Here is a 1,050-nt window from a genome sequence, read left to right on the forward strand (position 1 = left end):
CGGGACAGCCTGGGAAAAGTCAAAAAGGAAAGAAAAACATGAGGAATGCTTCCCGTCGATGAGAGAAGGGTTATGGCTAGAAGCCGCCACCCCCCTCTCTCCCCCCCTCCCCCCCCCACACACACAGCGGCTTCCCAAGAAGGCGGTGTTCCTAGCCTCAATGTGATTTGCTTGGCGGTTTCGCTGGCCAAAGTGGGTCTGTCGTGGCAGGCAATGCGCCTAGCAGTTTTCACAGCCCTCTTCAAGGTTGCCTAACGCAGCCTCAGAAAGGCTCGTCGTCATAGATTGGACCGGCCGGTGGCGAGCGCATAGATCACATAGATCATATAAAAAGGGTGCCAATGCTGGCTTTGTCGGCGTCCTCCATAAATCTCTTTCACTCACCTCATCGGGGTATCATCAAGGCTACCGTGGTGATTTGCGGCGACTGAGCATTCGCTCCCGCGTTCCAAACCTTATGCCTGGCATGTGGTATCACATCTCCAACGCCAACGAGTACCTCGTGGTCACTGGCGCTGGCGTCGACGATGTACGGATCGTCAAGAAAGCCTTCGTCTACCCATGGCAGCGCGTCGCTCGCATCTCCGTCTCGCCCTTTGACTTCTCCCTCAACATGCAGGCCATGACCATTGAGAAGCTCCAATTCGCCCTGCCTGCCGTCTTCACCATTGGCCCAGACAACAAGCCTGAAGCTCTCAAGAAGTATGCGTTGCTCCTCAGCGGGAACCCAGATGGCACCCCTTCCGCGGGCAAGAAACCGGGCCAGGCCATTGTGCCGACCCAGCGAGGCCATGTTCAAGACATCGTCAAAGGCATCATCGAAGGTGAAACCCGGGTCATCGTCTCGAGCATGACCATGGAGGAAATTTTCAAGGAACGACAGGTCTTTAAGCAGAAGGTATCCCTTCGATCGGAACCCAATTCACGAGCACGGGACGCGGCACTAACTGGACTGGCAGGTCATTGAGAATGTCCAAAATGAATTGGACCAGTTTGGCCTGCGAATCTACAATGCCAACGTCAAGGAACTTCAAGACACCCCGGGCTCCG

General features: G+C 55.4%; 1 protein-coding gene across 1 annotated transcript; it reads left to right on the forward strand.

The window, feature by feature from the left end:
* Positions 1–379: 379 nt before the first annotated feature.
* PV07_12879 (uncharacterized protein) lies at positions 380–1,044 on the forward strand (the record flags this gene model as incomplete). Its single annotated transcript, XM_016400450.1, has 2 exons — positions 380–898; positions 960–1,044. Coding segments are annotated over exons 1-2 (525 nt in total), but the record flags the coding sequence as incomplete, so codon positions are not given.
* Between the last annotated feature and the right edge of the window lie 6 nt (positions 1,045–1,050).

This window comes from Cladophialophora immunda (genome assembly GCF_000835495.1).
Source record: "Cladophialophora immunda strain CBS 83496 unplaced genomic scaffold supercont1.276, whole genome shotgun sequence".
Lineage (NCBI taxonomy): Eukaryota > Fungi > Ascomycota > Eurotiomycetes > Chaetothyriales > Herpotrichiellaceae > Cladophialophora > Cladophialophora immunda.